This window comes from Mustela putorius, unplaced genomic scaffold, assembly GCF_011764305.1.
Source record: "Mustela putorius furo isolate JIRA1106 unplaced genomic scaffold, ASM1176430v1.1 tig00000127_pilon_pilon_pilon, whole genome shotgun sequence".
Taxonomy (NCBI): domain Eukaryota; kingdom Metazoa; phylum Chordata; class Mammalia; order Carnivora; family Mustelidae; genus Mustela; species Mustela putorius.
The window spans coordinates 10752661-10771731 of NW_025421288.1; the positions used below are offsets into that span (position 1 = coordinate 10752661).

A 19071-nucleotide genomic window follows, 5' to 3' on the forward strand; every position below is an offset into this window, starting at 1 on the left:
CCTAGCAGGGAGGGGAGCGTGTCAGCTGGTAGGGTCCCGTGCCTCGGGCGAGCTACCGGGGGACGAAGCTGCGGGAGCGCGCGGGCAGTGGCCGGCCGCGGAATACTTGTGTGCTGCGGCCAAGGAGAAGGGTGATGGAAGGGCGGCAAGAGGCTGGGAAGGAGAGCAAGGTAAAGAAAGGATGCGAATCCCCTCCCCCCCGCCTCACTCCACGATACCCAGTGATGCCCAATCAGGGAGTGGGACGTGTGTGCCTGTGTTCGCGCGCACGCGTGAGCTAGAGAGACCTGAGCAAGGGGGGGGGGCGCCACTGTGGCACCTGCATGGGGCATGGTGAGGATGGCAAAGGGGGCAGGGTTTACCTTTGTCATGACAGATGGAAAGGGACCTGTCACTGCCACTCCTCCCCTCCGCCGGACCAGCTCACGATTATGGCCTAATAGGGAAGAAGAGGAAGGAGGGATGTCAGGGTTGGGAAGAGTACCCTTCTCCTTTGCCAAGGGAGCGGGGGAGGGATCCAGTACAGCACTAACGGCTTCATTTGTGTACCTGTGTTCATATAATCGTAAGATCATTAATTCTTCATTTTTTCCTCTTGACTTCATTCAACAAATAGTTATTGAGCATCATTGGGCTCACAGAGGTGCACACTTTTCAGAACTGGACGCGTGTGCATAGTGGGCGGTGGCCGAGGATAAGGATGGAGTAGCTGTGGTCCATCCTTGAAATCCCATCTCCCTCAGCAGTTACCAAACAGTACAGGCTACAGCAGAGATACTAAGGCAGCAGGAGGGGACAGGAGACTTAGGGCCCCATTGTACCAATGAGTCAGATTGTGTGTGTGTGTGTGTGTGGAGGGGGCAGGTTGCAGTTGGACAAAGGGGAAGGCTGCCCTGGGGATATCAGAGAAGCCAAGTGAGGAGTGGGGTTCAAGGGAGTTTGGAGAGGTGAGGGGGCTAACAGACACAAAGTATAGAGCAAAAAATACCCATTTCAATGTTTATGTTCATATTCATGGCTAAATTAATTAATATACATAAAATGCTTAGATCAGTACCTGGCCTATAGGAAGCTCAAGTGTAAGTGTTAGCTGTTATGTTGTTGGTGTTGTTTTGTTGTTGTTACTGTTATCATATGGGATATTTACTAGGCTATCAAACCAATGGGTCCATCCCCAAACTTTGTAGGTACCAGACTCTCTGAAAGTGCAGTATTAGATCCTGTCCTCTAGAATAAGCATTACTTTCTCTAAGAGTCTCCTTTAAATAGAAAGAAATGGAAAGAATACTAAATGAAGATGTAAATAAAAATATAATAGAAGAGAAAATGAAATAATATAAAAATACTTGACTAATCTAACAGAAGACAAGGAAAAAAAGAATAAAGCAACAAAAAAAAGATGAGAAAAAGAAAAAAAAACAAAAAGCAAGATAGTAGGTTTATAGTTTATGTTAATAATTATAGTAATTATGAATAGACCAAACACTCCAGTTAAAAACATATTCAGAGGGTGCCTGGCTGGTTCAGTTGGTAGAACATACAACTTTTGATCTCAGGGTTGAGACTTGGAGCCCCACCTGGAGTGTAAGGTTACTTAAAAAAAAATTGAGACTGGACTTTTTTTCAGATTGGATTTAAAAAAAAAAAAAATAGGCTTCATGCCCAACATGGAGCCCAGAGTGGGACTTGAACTCACAACCCCAGATCAAGACCAGAGCTGAGACCAAGATTCTGATACCACCCAGGCGCCCCTCAGATTGGATTTTTAAAAGACAACTATATTCTGTCAAATGACACATACTTTTAGGGGTGCCTGGGTGTCTGAGTCGGTTAAGTGTCTGACTCTTGATTTCAGCTCTGGTTGTGATTTCATGGATGGTGGGATGGCTCTGGGCTCCATGCTCAGCAGGGAATCTGCTTAAGATGCTCTCTCCTCTCCCTCTGTACCCCCCCAACATGTATACTCTCTCTAAAATAAATAAATAACTCTTTTTTTTTTTAAGAGGCATACTTTAACTGTAAGGACCCAGAAGAATGCTGGCATAGCTATATTAATTTCAGACGAAGTAGACTGTGAGATAAGAAGTATTAGAAATAAAGAGGGACATTTTTTAATGGTTAAAGTGTCAGTTCAACAGGAAGATATAACAGTCCTAAATTGGGGCACCTGGGTGGCTTGGTGGGTTAAAGCCTCTGCCTTCGGCTCAGGTCATGATCCCAGGGTCATGGGATCAAGCCCTGCATCGGGCTCTCTGCTCGGCAGGGAGCCTGCTTCCTCTTCTCTCTCTGCCCACCCCTCTGTCTACTTGTGATCTCTGTCTGTCAAATAAATAAATAAAATCTTTAAAAGGAAAATAAATTGACTTTCTAAAAAAAAAAAAGATCCTAAATTTATACGCAACTAATAGCATCATTTCAAAATGTGCAAAGGAAAAGATGACAGAATTAGAAAGAGAAATAGCTCACAATTACAACTAGAGGTGTAACACAACTCTCTCAACTGTAGAACAAGCAGACCAAAAAAAAAATCAGTAAGGATTTTGAAGATTTAAAATATCATAATTAAAAAAAAAATACCATGATTGGGGCACCTGGGTGGCTCCGTCAGTTAAGCATCTACCTTTGGCTCAGGTCATGATACCAGGGTCCTGGGATCCAGCCCGCCTGGGGCTCCTTGTCCAGTGGGGAGCCTGCTTCTCCATCTCCCCTCCCTGCTAACTCCCCCTGCTTGTGCTCTCTCTCTCTATGTGTCAAATAAATAAATAAAATAATAAAATACCATGATTAATCAATTTGATCTAATTGGTTTAATTAAAGCTCTGTACCCAACAGCTGGCGGAAACACATTCTTTTTGAGTGCACTTGAAAAATTCACCAAAATACATTATGTGTTGGGCTATATTGCAAGTATCAAGTTTTGAAACTTTGAAATCATAGAATGAGATCTCTGTCCTGGTAGAATTAATGGGGAATCAAAGCAAAAAGATAACTAGATTCCAAAATACTTGGAAAGTAAGCAACGTGCTTCTAAGTAACTCATAGGTCAAAGAAGAAATGACAATGAAAATTAGAAAAATTTTTAAAGAAATGGTTTTGAAAATATGATAATCAAAACTGGAGATACAGCTGAAGAAGTACCCCGGGGGGAAACTTATACCTCCAAATGCATATTTTAGAAAAAAAAGAAAGATTGAAAAAAGTCAGTGATCTACATTTCTTTTTTTGTTTTTTTAAAAAACGATTTTATTTATTTATTTGACAGAAGAGATCACAAGTAGGCAGAGAGCCAGGCAGAGAGAGAGAGGGAAGCAGGCTCCCTGCTGAGCAGAGAGCTCAATGCAGGGCTCAATTCCAGGACCCTGAGATCATGACCTGAGCCAAAGGCAGAGGCTTAACCCACTGAGCCACCCAGGCACCCCTTGTTTTGTTTTTGAAAGATTTTATTTGTCAGAGAGAGAGAGCACAAGCAGGGGGAGTGGCAGGCAGAGGGAGAAGCAGGCTCCCTGCTGAGCCAGGAGCCCAAGGTGAGACTCCATCTGAGGAAGGACTGTGGGATCATGATCTGATCCAAAGGCAGAGACTTAACCAACTGAGGCACCCAGGCATCACAATGATCTACATTTTAATCTTAAGAAACTAGAAAAAGAAGAACAAGTTAAACTCCAAGAAAGTAAAAGGAAGGAAATAATAAAGAGCAGAAATCAATTAATAGAAGATAAATATAAATGTACAGAAATACAACAATGCCAAAAATAGTTTTTTGAAAATATTTTAAAAATAATAAGCATTTAGAAAGACTGATGAGAGAGAGAAAGAGCGAGACTGAGAGGGAGGAAGGGAGAAAATATTAATTACCAATATCAGGAATGATAAAGTACATATTGATAAAGATGTTTCAGTCATTAAAAAGACAGTAAGAGGGGCACCACCTGGGTAGCTCAGTCAATTAAGGTTAAGTGTCTGCCTTGCCTCAGGTCTTGATCCCAGGGTCCTGGGATTGAGACCCGCATGGGGCTCACTGCTCAGTGGGGAGCCTGCTTCTCCATCAGCCTCTGCCCCTCCCCCCACTCATCTTTCTCTCTCTCTCTCTCCCGCTCTCTCTCAAATAAATAAAATTTTAATAAATAAAGTATTTAAAAAAAAGTTTATGCCAACAAATGAGAGAATTTAAACAAAATGGACAAAGTACTTGAAAAAATGCAACTTTCCAAACCTGAAACAAGAAGTAGAGAATTTCAATAGTCCTATATTTATTATAGGAAGTAAATTTATAATTAAAAACTTTTCTAAAAATACCTCTCTAAGCAATAAAATTCCACGTGTGTATTGTTTGAAGCCTTAAAGGAAAGCTAGTAACATTCTTATGTAAGTTATTCCAAAAACAGAAATAGAAAGCACAATTCAACTTATTTTAGGAGGGCAATATAGCCTCAATACAAAAACCTGTCAGGAAGAGGTACATGATGGTGATAATTGAACAACACCATGAATATCCTTAATATCAATAAACTGTACACTTTAAAATGGTTAAAATGGTAAATTTTGTGTTATGCATGTTTTACCACAAAAAATCCTATCAAAAACATTAAAAGAGAGGAAAAATACAGTTTAATTTGTCTTGTGAACATAAATGGAAAAATCGCAAACAAAATGTCATCAAGTTGAATAAGCAGTATATAAAAATATGATACTTCAGGGCACCTGGGGAGCTCACTTGGTTAAGCATCCAGCTCTTGATTTCAGCTTAAGTCATGATCTCAGGGTCATGGCGTTGAGCCCTGCATTGGACTCCACACTCAGCACAGAGTCTGCTTGTCCCCCTCCCTTTGCCTCTCCCCACAATCACTTGCTTGCATGGGCTCTCTCTCTCTCTCTCTCTCAAATAAATAAGTAAATAAAATCTTAAAAAAAAAAAAAAAAGAAACCAAAAAACAAAAAGGTAATACTTCATGATGAAGGCCTTGTTCCAGGAATGCAGGGTGGTACAATATATGATGATCAATCAATGAAATTCAGGACATTACAGAATGACAAGAAAACCCATTTGATATCTCAATAAAGGGAGGAAACGTAGATAAAAATCTTACCAAACTAGGCATAGAAGGGAGTCTCATTAATCTGATTCAGGATTAATCATTTTTAGGATTTTTTTTTAAGATTTTATTTATTTATTTATTTATTTTAGAGAGAAAGAGATTACAAGTAGGTAGAGAGGCAGGCAGAGAGAGAGGGGGAAGCAAGCTCCCTGCTGAGCAGAGAGCTCAATGCGGGGCTTGATTCCAGGACCCTGAGATCATGACCTGAGCCAAAGGCAGAGGCTTAACCCACTGAGCCACCCAGGTGCCCCAGGATTACATTTTAAATGCATTCCCTCTGAGATCAGGAACAAGTCAAGGATTTCCTTTCTCACATATCACCATTTCTGCATTGTACTAGAGGTCCTAGCAAATGCAATAAAGCAAGAAAAAGAAATAAAAGGTATAAAGTTTGGAAAGGAAAAACTAAAACTGTCATTATTTTATATTATAGGATTTTATCTGGAGGAAACCCAAAATAATCTACAAACTATTTAAAGTAGTAAGTAAATATAGCAAGGTTCTTGGACATAAAGTAAATATAGAAAAATCAATTGTGTGTTTCTACATACTAGCAATAAATAACTAGGGAATGAATCTTTTAAAAACATTTCAAATAGGGGCGTCTGGGTGGCTCAATGGGTTAAAGCCCCTGCCTTCGGCTCAGGTCATGATCCCAGGGTCCTGGGATCGAGCCCCACATTGGGTTCTCTGCTTGGCAGGTAGCCTGCTTCCCTCCTCTCTCTGCCTGCTTTTCTGCCTCCTTGTGATCTCTGTCTGTCAAATAAATAAATAAAATCTTTTTTTAAAAAGTCTATTTAAAAAAGTGAAATATTTCAAATAGCAACAACAATAAAAAAAATCATAAAATACCTAGGAATAAATCTAACAAAGATGTGCAAACCCTTTACAGAGAACACTACAAAACATTACTGAGAAACATTAAAGAAGATTTAAATAATTGGAAATATATTTCATGTTGATGGATTGGAAGATTCAAAATTATAAAAATGTCTATCCTTCCCAAAGTGACCTATAGATTCAATTTAATCTCAATCAAAATCCTGGCAAATTTTTTGGGTGTAAATTAACAAGCTGAGTCTACAACTAAACAGAAATGCAAAAATCTATAATAGCCAGAATGATTTTGAAAAAGAACATGTTTGTTAATTCTATCTGATTTCAAGTTTGTCAATTACAGTAATCAAGACAGTGTGAAAATATCAAAAGTACAGATGTATGGATCAGAGAAACAGAACAGATAGTACAAAACCTATAACACTTATGAAGTCAATTTATTTTCTACCAAAAAAAGATTTGTACCAGAGCAAGTCAATACTCAAAAGTTAGGTTTTTTTTTTAACAAATAGTGCTAAAATGACTGGCTGTTATATGACAAAAATGAGTCATAACCCATACCTTACATTGTATACAAGTGAAGTGAAGGTGGATCATAGACCTAATTATAAAAGCTTACACTATTAATTTCTAGAAGAAAAAAAAATAGGAGAATATCTTCATGACCTGGGGGTTGGCAAAATTTTCTTCAAGGGTATGCAAAAATCCTGCATCATAAAAGAAAAGAGCTTGTAAAATTATAGGTCATTAAGAGAGAAAAGGCAACCCAAAGAAGAGGAGTTACTGACAACACGTAACTGACAAAGGACTTGTCTCCAGGATATATAAAGAGTCCCTACAAATCAATGAGAAAAAGACAATCCAATTTTTATGAGAAGGGAGGGGAGGGGCACAAGACTTGAATAGGCACTTTACAAAAGATCTCTAAACAGGTGATGGATACATAAAATGGTATTCAACATCATTCCTCACCAGGGAATACAAGTTAAGCCACAATCCGCAAATACCCTGCCCCCACCAGTATGGCTAACATGAAAAAGACTAACAATTCTCAGTACTGGCAAGGGTGTGGTGCCACTGGAATTTTCATACAATGCTGGCAGGAATATAAATTTGTACAATCACCTTGAGAAACTGGTAGTGTCTGCGAAAGATTTAAACACATGCCTGCCCCATAGAAGACACATGGAAGAATGTTCAAGGCAGTTTTATCCATAATAGGCCAGCCTTGAAATAATCTAAATGACTACCAACAGTAGAGAGCGAGGGGACATGAGCGGTGGGCTCGTGACAGTCTATGTACTGGTGAGCCATGCTTGAAGGTACAGTGGCTTCTTCCTTCACTGGGTACAGTGGTATAGACTGAGTAGGTGTTTAATAATGGTGTGTGGAAAAGCTCAATGCAAGAATGAACTCGTAGTCTGGGGGCTCACTGGTTGGGATGCCTGAATTCAGTAACCAGCGGGGGAAGAGGTGAGCTGGTAGCTGAGAAAGCACTTGGGGTTTGGGATTTGAGAAACTGGGTTCAAATATGGCCCAGCCACTGCTGATTTGGGACAACTTATTTCACCTCTCTGGTGCTCTCTGCAGAGCAGGGAGAAGCCGGCCTGCTTCTGAGGAAGGAAGTGTGGGAAAGTGTTGTAGTGATTGTAGAACCCCGAGCAGTGACTCCCCAGGATCCCTCTAGCTGGTGACCCCAGGGCATTGAAGAGGCAATGCTGCTGAGGCGGGCTGTGCAGGAGGACCCGGAGTCCGCTGTGAGGATGCGGTCAGGGGCTGTGGTCAGTCGTGTCAGAAACCTCCCCTCCCCAGCAGCCCTCCTCCGTATCAGTGGACCTGCAGGGAGACAGTACCTTGCAGGTGGAGATCTCTGATGCCGTGAGCGAGCGCGACAAGGTGAAATTCACCGTTCAGACCAAGGTGAGGCTGCCAGAGGAGCGAAGGGGAGTTGAAGCGGCGGCCTCGGGAGCTCGAGGAGCCCGCTTCCCTCGGTCTCACTTGCCTTGGGGGTGAGGGCCAGATGCCAACGTCAACTCTGGGCCCTGTTCCTCAACCTGACTCCTGCCCCCTGCCTCTCCGAGAAAGCAGGCATCTTGCCTCCTCTCCAGTTGCCTTTTGCCTCTGGCCCCAAGTCCTAACCATCCCCTGTCCGTCATCCCGACGGAAATCATGGATGGCTGAGCCACGGAGGCCCACCTTGGGCCTCACCTGGGATGTGGGATTGGGGAAGCCCGAGAGTGGGTGCCCAGAATGCCCGGCAGGTCCAGGGTTTGGGGGGGAGGAGAGACACTTCAGACATGCTTCCTGGCTTCCAGAGCTGCCTCCCTCACTTCGCCCAGACGGAGTTCTCAGTCGTGCGACAGCATGAGGAGTTCATCTGGCTACACGACGCCTATGTGGAAAACGAGGAGTACGCCGGCCTCATCGTGAGGAAGGGCCGGGCGGGCTGGGGCCATGAGGGGCAGGTCTGGGTGCTTGGGTGGGCATGGAAGACTGAGCGATGCCTCTGGGGGTGGGTGATGGCCTTCTCAGCCATGAGAGACCTGCCCACTCTGTCCCTCCTTCGAGCAGATTCCCCCAGCCCCTCCAAGGCCAGACTTCGAGGCTTCGAGGGAAAAGCTGCAGAAGTTGGGTGAGGGGGACAGCTCCATCACGCGGGAAGAATTTGCCAAAATGAAGCAGGAGCTAGAGGCGTGAGTGCTACCTCCTTTCCTTGAGCTCCAGGCCCAGCCCTGTCCTGAGAGTCCCCGGATTTCATCCCCTGTGGTTAGTTAGAGACCCTGACCTCTGACCCCAGGGCTCCTGAGGGGAAGGGGGCAGGATGATCAGAGCCAAGGAGGGTCCTTGAGCTGCCTGCTGATTTCCGCAGGGAGTACCTAGCTCTCTTTAAGAAGACAGTTGCAATGCACGAGGTCTTTCTGCAACGCCTTGCGGCCCACCCGACCCTGCGTCGAGACCACAACTTCTTTGTCTTTTTGGAATATGGCCAGGATGTGAGCTGAGCCAGAGCACACCCTTGGGTCACCCTTGGGGGTTGGGCGGGGAGGGCGTTAGGTGGGTTCAAGCCTCATTCTCATCAGCTCCAAGAGTGACTTGTGAGCCTGGGGTGCGAGGTGCGAGCGCCCACCCCAGCACCATACTCTCCCCTGTGTGCCTCAGCTGAGTGTCCGAGGAAAGAATAGGAAGGAGCTTCTTGGGGGATTTCTGAGGAATATCGTGAAGTCTGCAGATGAAGCCCTCATCACCAGCATGTCAGGGCTCAAGGTGACCCCTGGGACCCCTCTGCGGATTCAACCCAGGGCTTCAAGTCCACAGCAAACACTGAGGCCCAGGGTGGCTGCGGGAGGGAAACCACCGGTGGGGCACAGCCTAGAGGGAAATCGTGCTGCCCCTGCGAGTCCATGGCCACCATGTTCCTGCTGACTCAGTGTAAGCGGCTCCTGTCTGGCTCTCTTAGGAGGTGGATGACTTCTTTGAGCACGAGAGGACCTTCCTGCTGGAGTACCACACCCGCATCCGGGACGCCTGCCTGCGGGCAGACCGTGTCATGCACTCCCACAAGTGTACGCAGGGCCCAAGGGGCCCTGGGTTCCCTGCCCCTTCCCCCTGGCATGCCTACTCCCTATGGGGAGAGAAGAGAGCAGGAAACATCCCGTGTCTCTCCAAGACACAAACACTGATGCTGGGGCTTGATGTGCAGACCGAGGGGGTCTGATGGAGGGCTGTTCCCCAACAGGCCTGGCAGACGATTTTATCCCTATCTCTGCTGCACTGAACAGTCTGGGAACACAGGAAGTCAACCAGCTAAAGACGTGAGGACTCCCTCTTGCCCTTCCTGCCCGTCTATGCCTGTAATACCGTGCCTGCCCGCGAGGGGTCACTGTGGAAACGCCCTATCAGTGTAGGTGGGAGGTGAAGTTCCTGCTGGGATTTGGGAAAGACGCCAGGGAGATTTCCCCACTGCAGGGCATCTGCAAGGGCAGCGCTAAGGGCAGGGAGGCTTTAAGCAACACCCTCTTAAGAATCCTGCCCTAACTCTTCCCCACTGCCTCCTAGGAGTTTCCTCAAATTGGCAGAGCTCTTTGAACGACTAAGGGTGAGTCCTGCCTTGTGTATTGGAAGGGCACCCAATCAATGATCCTTTGCAGGGACTAAATAGCCTCCTCCTAGAAAAGGACAAAGCTCGAGGATCATTTCGGAACATTTGGTGATAACTTGGGCCAGTGATACCCTGGACTCACCCTCAGTCAAACCCTAGTTTAATGAGCTGGAGAGCAGACAGGGATCTGGTCTGAAGTGTGCGTGGGGTGGTGGGGCTGGGAAGCAGGCCTGGCAAGCCATGTACAAGGATGGGCCACGTGCCTCTGGGAGGTTGCCCCGCATTGCCAGCATCCTGCCCCAGACACACACTTCCTGAACTCTCCTCCAAGAGTCAACGGCAGTGTGCCAGTCTTTCTAAGACTCTGCTGGATCATATCTCCTCCCTGCACAGGGACCTTCGGGGACCCTGCCCTTCCAGAAACTGCCCCAAACACAAAGCCCAAAGTCCTTAGTTTGCTTTTTAGGCCTTTGGGATCCAGCCACTGCCATCTGAGCACTGCCACTGACCTCATGGTTCCCTGAACACGTACGAGGCTTGCACACCTGCAGAGCCTTTGGCTGTTGTCTGATTCCTACTCAGCCCCCAAGATCCGGATCAGATGCCACTCCTCAGTCAAGTTTTCCCTGGCCTGCTCCCCTGAACATCAGGGTTTGACCTGGAGTGGTCATCAAGTGACTCTGTTGGCTGTTGAGAGGAGCAGCAGCACCTCATCCCTTAGCTGCTCCTCTGCAAGCTCCCTCCCCAGCCTCCAAACTTCCTGATACAGAAGCTGGAGGGCCGAGTGGCATCTGATGAGGACCTCAAGCTATCAGACATGCTGAGATACTACATGCGAGACTCACAGGCAGCCAAGGTAAGATATGTCCCCAGCACAAATGTTGGGGCTGGAGGACAGCAGGACTGGACCAACAGGGGAGGGCAGGCAGACGAGGCCATGGGCATCGACGATCCTGTGCCCCTGCTGGCCCCAGGACCTGCTGTACCGGCGGCTGCGAGCCCTGGCTGACTATGAGAACGCCAACAAGGCACTGGACAAGGCACGCACTAGGAACCGGGAGGTGCGGACTGCCGAGAGCCACCAGCAGCTGTGCTGCCAACGCTTTGAACGCCTCTCTGACTCAGCCAAGCAGGGTAAGCCCCATGGCCCCAGAGGCCCTGCCACTGGGCTTCCTACTCTGCCAGGGTCCCCATTTTTCCTCCCTTCCCTCCAGAGCTCATGGATTTCAAGTCCCGCCGCGTCTCCTCCTTCCGCAAGAACCTCATAGAGCTGGCAGAGCTGGAGCTCAAACACGCCAAGGTGAGCCCTCCACCCTCACTGTGCTCTCTTGCCACCTCCCTCCCAGACCTCTAGGTTCTTACCAAGTACTGGCAAGCATGTATTGGGGGCAGGTGGTCTGGGAGCCCCCCGTGGACTTTCGGGGTCGTTTCATCTTGGACCAGGACCCTTCCCTTCCCATCATTAATATGCCCTCAATAAACGGCAGCTGTTGTTGCTGAGGACAAGAATGCAAAGAGGGAGGGGGTAGGACTTACAAGTGTGGGAAGAACGCCCCTTCTATCATGAAGCAGGGTGGCAGTGGTGGGGGACATCAAGGTCCTCTCTCCTATGCAGGCCAGCACCCTGCTTCTCCGGAACACCCTTATCGCCCTCAAGGGGGAGCCTTAGAGCAGCTACAGCCTACTTCAGGGCCTTTAGTGGCAAGAGTCCCCCCCCCCCTTTCCCTCAACCTACCACCTCCCCCACCACAGCAACCACTAGCCAGGCCCCACGATCTCCCAGGGCAAGCCCATGCCCCACTCCCACCCAAAAGGGCCAGGTCCTGCAAGAGGAAGCTAGGGCATCATGGGTACCATACTTGGCCACAGGTAAGAACCCCGACCTCAGGGAGGCCAGGGGTCTGGACCTCCCTCCACTCCTGGGAGTCTGGGGGACAGCCCCGGCCCACCCCGTCTCCAATCTTCCCTCCCCCCAACCCCCCCACCCCGAGTTCATTTGTCTCCAGCCTGTTCACAAATAAAAGCTTGCTTTTTGTAGCAAGGAAGCCTGCTTAGTCCTTACTTCCCACAGCTCCAGGGCCCACCAGGAATGTAACCAGGGCACTATGGACACCAGACCCTGGGCACCCCACCCCACCCCCACCAGTGCCAAAAGTAACTACCCTTCCTGCTTCCCACTTGAAGAGACACTGGCAAACTCCAGAGAACTAAGGAACCAGCTTTAACAGGCTTTTTCCTTTTCCCCCCAGTTTGGGTGTGTGTGTGCATGTAATAAGCCTGCATTCCCACCCTTAGGGTGAGATTTATAGGATACCTTTACCTCCCAGGCTGGTGAAAACCCAAAGTACATATCAGAGAGCCTGCAGCAATGCTAGCAAAAGGCTTGGGGCTCCAGCCAACACCCTCTTGGTTAAACACAGGGAGGTGGGGCCCAGGAGACTTGGGTCTGAAGTCCCGGGATCCACCTGGTCTGGCCCCACCCCGGACTCCAGTCACATCTCCAGAAGGCTAAATGCTCAACTTGGCTTCTGACTCACAGCAGCCACTGAACCCAGCCCTCATAGATGAGTCAGCCATCCAAGTCAGAGGAAAACCAGAGAGAACCTTGAAGACAGAACAGCTCAAGAGGCACTTTGTAACTCGCAATCTCACAGCCCACACTAGGCAGGCCTGAGCCTGGGGTTGAATAGGCCTCACTGCCCGGCTGCCCACCCAGGGAAGAGGCTACAGGAGAGTGTTCAGGTATGAAGGCCATTCTGCCCGAAGGGCTCCTGCAGACGGCAGCAGACACACCCCAGTTCATTGAAGTCCCCAACAGTCAGTTTGGGCCCAACCAGTGATACCCCCTATGAGTGAGAACTGTCAGAGGACAGCTCAGCCAGGTGCTGCGACCAAATGAAGGGGGTGGCTGGAGGCTGGGTCTAGAGAAGAGACACTGCTCATTATCTCAGCATACCTTCCCCAGCAAGGTCCCTTGGGCCCCAACCCTGAAACAAACATCCCATTAGTGAGCCTTTTTATTGTTGTGTGTGTGTTGTTTTTTTTTTTTTAATTGAAGGTCCCTTACTGGTCCTGCTTCCACAGGTGGCCAAGACCAGGGGAAAAGGGGAGGGGAACCAGGCGGCGCAAGGAGGGGTCATCTCCACAACATTCCATTTATACACAGAACTAAACAGACAAGCACGGAGTCACTATTGCGGTTAGAAGTTGGCAGCATGGGAAAAGGGAGGAACAGGTGGGGAATTGGGGTGTCGTTAAAAAAAATACAGGCCCCCCCCCAAACTGGGGTGCCTGGGGGGAACTTGGTCTGCTTCAACCCAAGAGGAATCAGAAGATCAAAAGCGGTTTGGGAAGGCCAGAACCGTCAGGGAATAGAGGGAAGAGGAAGGTCCAGGGGGTGAGGGGGGCTGTTTGGCAACTGGGGTGAAGGGATTGCCCTCCCCCTGCTGGGATCCCCCCAGCCCCTCCGGTCTGGCAGGAAGGGGGCAGACTGCAACCCCCATGGGCAGGGTCTGGGGCTGCCAGATGCTCCAGGCAGGGGGCTGGAGGGGGCTCACAAAGGCTTGCCCTCCAGGGAGATGACGGTACTGCCCCCCAGTTTCTCTGCCAGGGTGCAGCGGTCCTTGACCTCCTCGTAGCAGTTTGCTTGTAATTCATGCTTGATCCCTGTGAGGAAGAAAGGGAGCATCTGTGAGCAGGATGCGTAGGGGGAGGGGAAGTTGGGGCTGGGAAGGAGCCAATCAGAACAGATGGAAGGGACAAGGTTACCTTCCAGCAGGCAGGGAAGAGGAGGGGAGAGGCATCTCATATACCATGCCTTTCACCCTGCTCTGCAGCCAAAGCCTGGATGAAAAGATACATGGCATCCATGCTGGCCCTTACCCGTCAGCTTTTTCTTGATGGCATCCTTGGAGCTGGCATAAATCATTTTGCTCTTGAGGGGTGCAGACTCAGGTGCCCTGGAGGGAAACAACAGAGAATATGCAACAAACTTCTCTCTCCAAGTCTGGAAGTACCCTCAAGTGAGAGGGGACTTCAAGCACTCGGGCTTTGCTCAAGTTCCCTACTGACCAGTGTTTGTTACAAGCCCCCCCCCAACACACAGAGGTCCCCATGCTGAGAAAGCAGGGTGAGCCAGAGCTAGGGAGGCCACAGAAAGAAGCGCCTGCAGGGAAGCTCACCAGAAGATAAACACCAGGTCCTCCTTCTTGCTCTCCTTGGTCTCATAGGTTGCGTCGTAGAGGGCATAGCGGCAGTCCTTGTCTGGCAGCATCTTGACAAAGGTGGCGTACGGGTCATCTACAGTCTGGCCCACATCACCCACCAGGATCTCCTTGCCCTCCTCCAAGATGATGTTCTTCTTGTCCTCGCTCAGGCAGAAGAGCACCGCCTTCTTGCGCTTCTTCACTTCCTCTGGTGTCGAGGACTTGCGCACCTTCATGTCATTGAACACTTTGATGACGCCATCAGAGACCGCCACGCCGGAGGCCTAGGGGATGAGCCACATACACTTCAGAAAGTAAAGACTTTGGGGGGCACCTGGGTGGCTCAGTGGGTTAAAGCCTCTGCCTTCAGCTCAGGTCATGATCCCAGAGTCCTGGGATGGAGCCCAGCATCCCACTTCCTGCTCAGCAGGGAGCCTGCTTCCCTTCCTCTACCTGCCTCTCTGCCTACTTGTGATCTCTGTCAAGTAAATAAATAAAATCTTTAAAAAAAAAAAAAAAGGAAAGACTTTGGGACTCCCCCTAAAAAGATCTTAAGATCTCCTTTGCAATCTTAAGAGATCTACCTCAGATACCAACAAGTCCTCAACTAAGAGATCATTACTCCTTCCCAAGACAAGTGTCACAAAGCCACCGTCCAAGGACCAAATGAGACAACAGAACGGCAGCCCTACAAGAAACCTTTTATCATCTAATTCAACATCACTCCTCCTCACCCAACATCTTATAGTCCAGAAACCAAGAACCTGTAAGCAGCAGAACCTCGGCTTTGACGTGAGCCCAGAATTAAAAGAATCTACAGGCTCCTTTCTTACAGTACTCCATCTCAGCTTTTCGATAATAGTCCTGACTCAAAACTTCACAGACAGGAAAGGGAGACCCAGGCACCCAGGTTAGAGCCACCTCTTCTGGAGAGAGAACGAGGACCCCCCAACAATGGTAGACAGGACACCAATGAGTTTAACAGTTCTCGTTAAGTCCATCAGAACTAGTAGTGCAGTTGTTCACAAACCATCCTCTTTGCTGGGATCATCTTCAACCAAAGCAAGAATCACAGTCCCTAATTAAAACACTAACCCATTAACTCCCCGTCCTCCGGGGAAAATGTAGGACCCGAAGATCGCTTGACATAAGTTAGCAGGTCAAAACCAAATACCCGCGGTCCCCAAGAGCTCTTTAAACGTCTACTCTGGGTCGTGTTGGGGGGGGGGCACCCTAGCCTGGAGGGGAGCTGCTGTCCACAGTGAAATCTGCTGCGCCCCCCGCGCCCGGAACTGCAGAGGAAGCCGGCCACGTGACCAGCCGCTTCCGGAGTAGGCGGGGAAAAGCGCTCGCCCGGCCAGGCCCCCTCCGGGAGAAAGCAGTACCCGAAGGCAGGAGCACCCCCAGGGCCTCAACCCCGAGGAATCGCCTTTTCCGACAGGCCTATCAGCCCCCTCCGCAGCCGGCCGGAGCCTGGACAAGTTACACAACCTTCAGTTCTCGTAGCCCTGGGGCCGAACACAGGGGGCGGGGTGGTTTCCGGGCGGTGCCTGCCTGGGTCACTTCCCTAAACTCGGCTCCACCCTCAGGCCCCATCCGGGAAAGACGAAGGCCCCGCTTGTCCAGGGCTTCGGGCCCAGCGGCGGGGCCTGAGCGTGTGCGCACGCGCCGGCGGACCGTGCCGTTCCAGCCTCTGCCGAATGTACAGAGCGGAGAACCCAGATGGCTTTGTGGGCTCCCACGCAGGGCCGTGATCTCCGCGGTGCAAACCCGTGGCTCCGGGTCGCGCGGCGCAAGCCCCTAATCCCCAGCGTCAGCACCCGGACCCCTCCGCCCCCGCATCCCCTTGGCCCTCCGCCCCCGCCCCTCCTGGGCGCAGACATCCCTGCCACCTGCTCTCTACAGACCCGCCAGCCGAGGGAGGGTGACGCGAAGACAGGAACAGCCCTTGGGTGGGGCGCGCGCGCCGAGACCGCTCGCGCGCTTTTCCTTCGCCGCCCCCGGGCCGGGTTCCGACGTCGCGTGCTCCCGTCGAACGCGCGACCCCGTGAACCGACTTGGTTCAGCGCGCGCCAGCGGCTGCTCCGCGAGGGGCAGGCGCGCGCGCGCGCCGCGGAACCCCCTCCCCCACAGCCGGTGTCCGCGCGGGCGCAGCAGAGCGGTGGGGGAGGGGAAGGGAGTCCAGGGGGCGCGCGAACGACGGCCGAGCCAGCCCTCCCCAGCGTCCGCGGGCGCGCACGCGCGTCCCAACACCGCCCGCCCCTCAGCCCGAGACCCTCATCCCGCCCGGGGCGCTGGGGGGAGGGGGTGCCGACGTCGCTCCACCGTTCCCTCCCCCGCGCGCGGACGACCGATTCGCAGCCGCCTCCCCTCAGTCGCCATGGCCTGCTGCTCACCATGTTTCCGGAAGCGAAAAGGAGATAGCAAGGAGAGTCAGGAGAGATGAGAGCCGCTGCAGCTGCTGCCGGGATCCGACTGAACGCGGCCTCTCCCGGCCCCTTCCGTTTAGTATGAGCCGCACAATGAGGGGCGGGGCGGGCTTCCGGCGCTCCCCCCACGGGCCGACGGGAAATGAAGTCCGAGGGTCCTGCGCCGTCCTCGGGCTCACTGGGTAAGAGAGTCTTTTTCGCCAGCCGGCCTCCCAGCGCCACATTACATGCTGGGAAACGTAGTCCGAGACCGCCGAGAGGGACTGGGGTTATGGCACGGAGAGCGCGCCCATTGGTCGAATTTTTCCAAGAAACGCTCCGCTGAGCAAAGGCCCCCCGCGCTAGGTAATGTGACCCGAAAATGAGCTCTCGACCCCGCCGCTCGTTACCTGCGGCGGAACTGTTTCCTAAAATCCATCTTGGCAGGTTATGGTCTGAAATTTTCTAAATTGAAGCAACTGTTTATTGGCCTGGAATCCTGTCCTAGATACAGCAAGGAGAATCGCAAGTGTAAAGCGTCGTCAACCTCCATATGCACCTTTTATATGCAAACCCACTGGTCTCCTGAGAAAAGGCCATATGCAACTTAAATAAAATTAGAATAAGAGAAAACACACAAGAGAAAGGCTACAAGGAAGTCTTTGAAAATAAAGCTTTGTCCTTGTTTTAAAGACGTCTGGCAAGTTAACGAAACAAAGGGAGAAGGGCAGGGGATCGTGCGATCAATTTAAAGATCGTGTGCCTTTTACTAGAGAGAGTGAAAAGAAAACATATATTAAACCAGATTTGCATCACGTTCTCGAGTGGTAAGCTAGGCATACAGTTAACTTAAAACCCGGAAAAATTAAGACACAGCTCTGTATTAGCCTGAGTTTCAAAAAAAGAAACGGGTGGGGACTACGGGAAGTTTTCGTTGGCCTCGAACGACGACCTTAGGCCTTAGTCTTAGGCTCTGCGGAAAGACTACAGAGTGGCAAACAGGGTAACTAAGGGTATCGATCCCATCAGCCGAATAAAGAGTGTTAATGAAGAGCTGGAAGCCTGGTCTTCAAGACCGGGAGTGGGGCACCTCGCAGGGCATGCCGGGGATTGTAGTCAGGGACATCCCGCTGCACCGCCCACCAACCGAGTTCCCGGGAGCCCCAGGTGGAGGCCGCCGCCCGATCCCCAGCCCGGTAAGCGACCCTGCCAGAAAAGGAGACTGTCTCCACTTTTTTCAAGCCTCGGAGTTTCCAAGAGTAACGAGGAGGGGGACACAGAGACTTCGGAGTTACCCTGGAGACACGCTCCCGCCCGCCCCTAGCCACGGGATGCCCTAGATGTCCTTATTAGGACAAGAGACTAGAGGGGGTGGGGCCAACCCGAACGCCCGACGGAGGCTCCTTATAAGGCAGCCTCGGGAGGGAGGCGAGAGTTCGGAGCTGGCTGGGAGGGTGGGGGGAGCCGGGTTCGCGGTTGGGCGGAGTCTGAAGGGGCGGGCCTGGGGCTGTGGTGCCCGCTTCTCCACTCCTCGAAGGCCTGACCCCAGCTCCTCGCGACTTCCGTAAAACAGCTGGGGGAGAACTTAACTCCCTGGAGAGATCCTCGAGCCGTACCTGTCCCTCAACTTGGGACCCTTCTGCATAATCCTAAACATAAACCTCCTTAAGGGTCTCCCGCCTCCAATGAGTCACAAAAATGACCTATGTGTTCTCCCTTTCAACCTTCGTTCTGGCTCTTACCTCCAGTCTGCTCCCCTGAATCTAACCACGTACCCATCTCGGGCCGCCCCCTTCCCCCGCCTTGAGGCCCAGCACCTCCTATATGTCCCCCTTCTACTTGTCCTCTGTTCCCCTCCGTCCTCCTAGCTTTGGCTTTCCCTGAATGTCCCCGACTTCGCTCCCCTCCTCCACTGCTAGATCTCCACGCCTCGCTCCCCCCACCCCCCCCTGGGGATCTCGTTTTCTTCGGAGGGTCCTTAGCTCCTCCTACATTACCTTTGTATCTTCATCCCCAGTACTGCTTTCTGGATGTCCGTCCTATAAATATACCTGCACTCATTTGCACCCCGCCCCGGCCCCCACCTCTTGGGCTTTTCAGAAGCTCAGTCCCTCTCCAGCATCCCCGGCAAAGGTGGGACTGAAACTTGACAGCCTCAGGTTCCTCGGTGTTAAGCACCACCCCCAGCCAGCCCTCCCAGCCACACCGGGGCGCTGTCGGCCTTTCTGTCTCCGCACAAAGAGGACACCCCGCCCCCCCACCCCGCCACCCCAGCTCTCGGAACTGGGTTGGGAGGAAGGGGAGGGACAAGGCTGGGGGCGGGAGGGTATGGGTGGGGCCCGTCCTTTGACTGGTTTGGGACGGGAGGGGCGAGGGGGTGAAAGGCCGCAGAGAAAGCGCTGGGCACCGAGCGCTTAGAGTAGTGC

The 19071-nt window shown here is 50.8% G+C and overlaps 3 protein-coding genes across 15 annotated transcripts in view; 2 read left to right on the forward strand and 1 right to left on the reverse strand.

Annotated features, from left to right (window-relative positions):
• On the forward strand, positions 1-13224 carry SNX32 (sorting nexin 32). 8 transcript variants are annotated; one of them, XM_004770008.3, is made up of 13 exons: positions 1-170; positions 7746-7853; positions 8249-8359; positions 8505-8626; positions 8803-8926; positions 9093-9197; positions 9391-9496; positions 9670-9745; positions 9990-10029; positions 10802-10888; positions 11007-11166; positions 11247-11332; positions 12572-13224. In XM_004770008.3, the coding sequence occupies exons 1-13, from the start codon at positions 135-137 to the stop codon at positions 12704-12706; spliced, it is 1296 nt and encodes a 431-aa protein (XP_004770065.1). In that variant the 5' UTR covers positions 1-134; the 3' UTR covers positions 12707-13224. The 8 variants fall into 8 exon arrangements, with proteins under 8 accessions (XP_004770065.1, XP_012900042.1, XP_004770061.1 ...); XM_013044588.2 differs by having other exon boundaries at positions 11218-11332; positions 12572-12690; XM_004770004.3 differs by lacking the exon at positions 12572-13224 and adding an exon at positions 11785-12551.
• Positions 13202-18671, reverse strand: CFL1 (cofilin 1). Of its 2 annotated transcripts, none has more exons than XM_013044594.2 (5): positions 18643-18671; positions 16634-16844; positions 14214-14521; positions 13915-13991; positions 13202-13698 (listed from the first exon to the last, which is right to left on the reverse strand). In XM_013044594.2, exons 1-5 carry the CDS (start codon positions 18654-18656, stop codon positions 13586-13588), a joined length of 723 nt encoding a protein of 240 aa, XP_012900048.1. In that variant the 5' UTR covers positions 18657-18671; the 3' UTR covers positions 13202-13585. The 2 variants fall into 2 exon arrangements, with proteins under 2 accessions (XP_012900048.1, XP_004770070.2); XM_004770013.3 differs by lacking the exon at positions 18643-18671 and adding an exon at positions 17056-17099.
• MUS81 (MUS81 structure-specific endonuclease subunit) overlaps positions 16834-19071 on the forward strand; it is a 10425-nt gene continuing 8187 nt past the window's right edge. For 4 of the 5 annotated variants that reach the window (XR_001176114.2, XR_006601982.1, XR_001176113.2 and 1 more), the window contains exon 1: positions 16834-16848. The gene's annotated coding sequence lies outside the window, so the exon portion shown is untranslated. Of the gene's footprint in view, positions 16849-17716; positions 17842-19071 lie in introns of those variants that run through there. The other variant, XM_004770015.3, reaches the window with a different exon arrangement.